Source organism: Sphaeroforma arctica, assembly GCF_001186125.1.
Source record: "Sphaeroforma arctica JP610 unplaced genomic scaffold supercont1.9810, whole genome shotgun sequence".
In the NCBI taxonomy this organism is placed as follows: domain Eukaryota; class Ichthyosporea; order Ichthyophonida; genus Sphaeroforma; species Sphaeroforma arctica.
The window spans coordinates 1-1,024 of record NW_014030748.1 but is presented as its reverse complement, the minus strand read 5'-3'; the positions used below and the strand labels follow the sequence as shown (position 1 = coordinate 1,024).

Genomic DNA, 1,024 nt, shown 5'->3' with positions numbered 1-1,024 from the left:
TATATTATATAAAGCATTTGTTGGAATTTGAATCATTGGGCCCTAATTGCATTGATCCAGTAGTTCGGATATCGCTTACACCCTTCGCTCGTGCTGGCATGGATGGCCACATCTCGAATATGGTTGTACTTAGTGCATATATGTCCTGAAACATGTAGACGTGTATGTTGCAACTATGATACTTTATGTACTTATATTTACATATGTTGTGTCTGTGTGTGCGTGTGTGTTTGGGTTATTGTACATGCAGTTGTTTGAATTTTGAAAATATATCATTGGACGCTTTAGGGTTTTAGGGTTTCATGGTTTTAGGGTTAAGGGTCATACACTGGTGGATGGGTACACAAATCGCCGTCAATCCAACGAGGCAGCCTTAAGAGCGGCTGCGCCTGGCACGATCCATTATACCTACATGTGGCCTTTTATTGAGTATACATATGCACCTGTTCTTTTATATCTGCACGTGTGGATTCAATATATAGGTCTGGAGGTGAACGTACCATGGGATTGTCTGCGTTTATTGTGTGCTCAAAGGGTAGTATGCTGTGGGGTTGTACACATTTATGTGCGCCAGTGAATTTCTGGGGGTTTGAAAGAACACATGACTATGTTTTGTAAATGCATTCGTATGTAGTAAACCCTAAAACTCAAACCCAGATATCAAATAACACAAGTATGGTCACTTCTCATTATGGCCTCCCTATCTATAGAATAAGGATCATTCCATTTTTAACTTTACATACACTCCCCAATACTTACGCTTGTACACTAATACCTATACTATCACCCGATATTTTCGGCTTGTACTTATACTGTTATATATCAGGCCACAAAGCCGTAACAGTACACGATTTCGAGACGGCCATAGATCGAGTAGTCGGTGGAGTTGAGAAGAAGGCTATGGTTATGGACCCGAAAGAGAAGGAGGTCATCGCACACCACGAGGCAGGCCATGCTGTACTGGGATGGGTGTTGGAACACACCGAGACAATCCTCAAGGTATTGTGTATACATATTTATACTC

The 1,024-nt window shown here is 41.4% G+C and overlaps 1 protein-coding gene across 1 annotated transcript; it reads left to right on the top strand.

Moving 5' to 3' along the window:
- Positions 1–618: 618 nt before the first annotated feature.
- Positions 619–999, top strand: SARC_17120 (hypothetical protein; the record flags this gene model as incomplete). Its single annotated transcript, XM_014288780.1, has 2 exons — positions 619–673; positions 827–999. Coding segments are annotated over 2 exons (228 nt in total), but the record flags the coding sequence as incomplete, so codon positions are not given.
- Positions 1,000–1,024: the final 25 nt, after the last annotated feature.